Genomic DNA, 908 nt, shown 5'->3' on the forward strand with positions numbered 1-908 from the left:
GGCATCAATGATAATCTTGTCACTGTTCTTGCTAAAATACTTTTTCCGTTATTTCCATACTTAAAGCATTCATATACTTTCAGATTTCAATAATAACAGCATTAGCAAAATGTCTCTTTCACGTTAGCATTGTAAGAGTCATCAAGTATAGATTTTTTTCACCCAATGAAATATTACTTGGAAACCCAAACTTATATATACGTTACCATGAACGTATTATAGACACTTGTTCACAATTGATACATGGAAGTAAAGGGGATAAAAGTATAACAACCGTAGTACTGATACTCTTTAATTAAAGAGAACAGAAAATAATTGTTTAATATCTTTAGCGTAAGTAATCATATGACAAAGAAAAACTCTTGATATTTATAAAGATCTTATGCATTATAACGAGTTCCATAGTCCTGTGAGGCCTCTTCGAATGGATTTGGAAAATAACTGTTATACTTCACATAAACGTCGTGGCACCAGTCACTCTGCATGGTCAGGAGTTCCATTTTTTTGCAAAGCTGATCGTTTTCCTGTTGCAAGTGTTGCAGCTGCTTTTCCTTCTTGGAGGTAGTCGCCCGCTGCCTCTCCCGGTACAGGACAGACGCCTCGTTGTTGAGTTCGCGGTTCCGCTCCTTCTGGAGGCGCTCGTCTCGAAGGTATTTTCTCGTGTGTCTGTGTCGGTATCCCTTTCTGCCGGAACAAGGCGAAGTGGCACCCAAGGAGCTTCGCGAGTCCCGAAGGCGTTGGTCGGAATCCAGCGACAGAGGGCCATCGAACAGGTTAAGGCCTCCTGCTGCTTCTTCTCCCAAAACATCACACAAACTCTGAAAAGAAAAGGCAGCCTCTAAGATCGACTTTCATCGATAAATTTGACTACAATTCATCTTCCCCACAATATTTGATGAAAAAAAACA

At 40.3% G+C, this 908-nt stretch overlaps 1 protein-coding gene across 1 annotated transcript in view; it reads right to left on the minus strand.

Moving 5' to 3' along the window:
* Positions 1 to 326: 326 nt before the first annotated feature.
* The window catches only part of LOC119593281, a 1,036-nt gene continuing 454 nt past the window's right edge, over positions 327 to 908 (minus strand). The window contains exon 2 of the mRNA XM_037942211.1: positions 327 to 818. Coding sequence (XP_037798139.1) covers positions 381 to 818 — 438 coding nt within the window. The 3' untranslated portion in view covers positions 327 to 380. The remainder of the gene's footprint in view (positions 819 to 908) is intronic.

Source organism: Penaeus monodon, chromosome 32 (genome assembly GCF_015228065.2).
Source record: "Penaeus monodon isolate SGIC_2016 chromosome 32, NSTDA_Pmon_1, whole genome shotgun sequence".
Classification (NCBI taxonomy): domain Eukaryota; kingdom Metazoa; phylum Arthropoda; class Malacostraca; order Decapoda; family Penaeidae; genus Penaeus; species Penaeus monodon.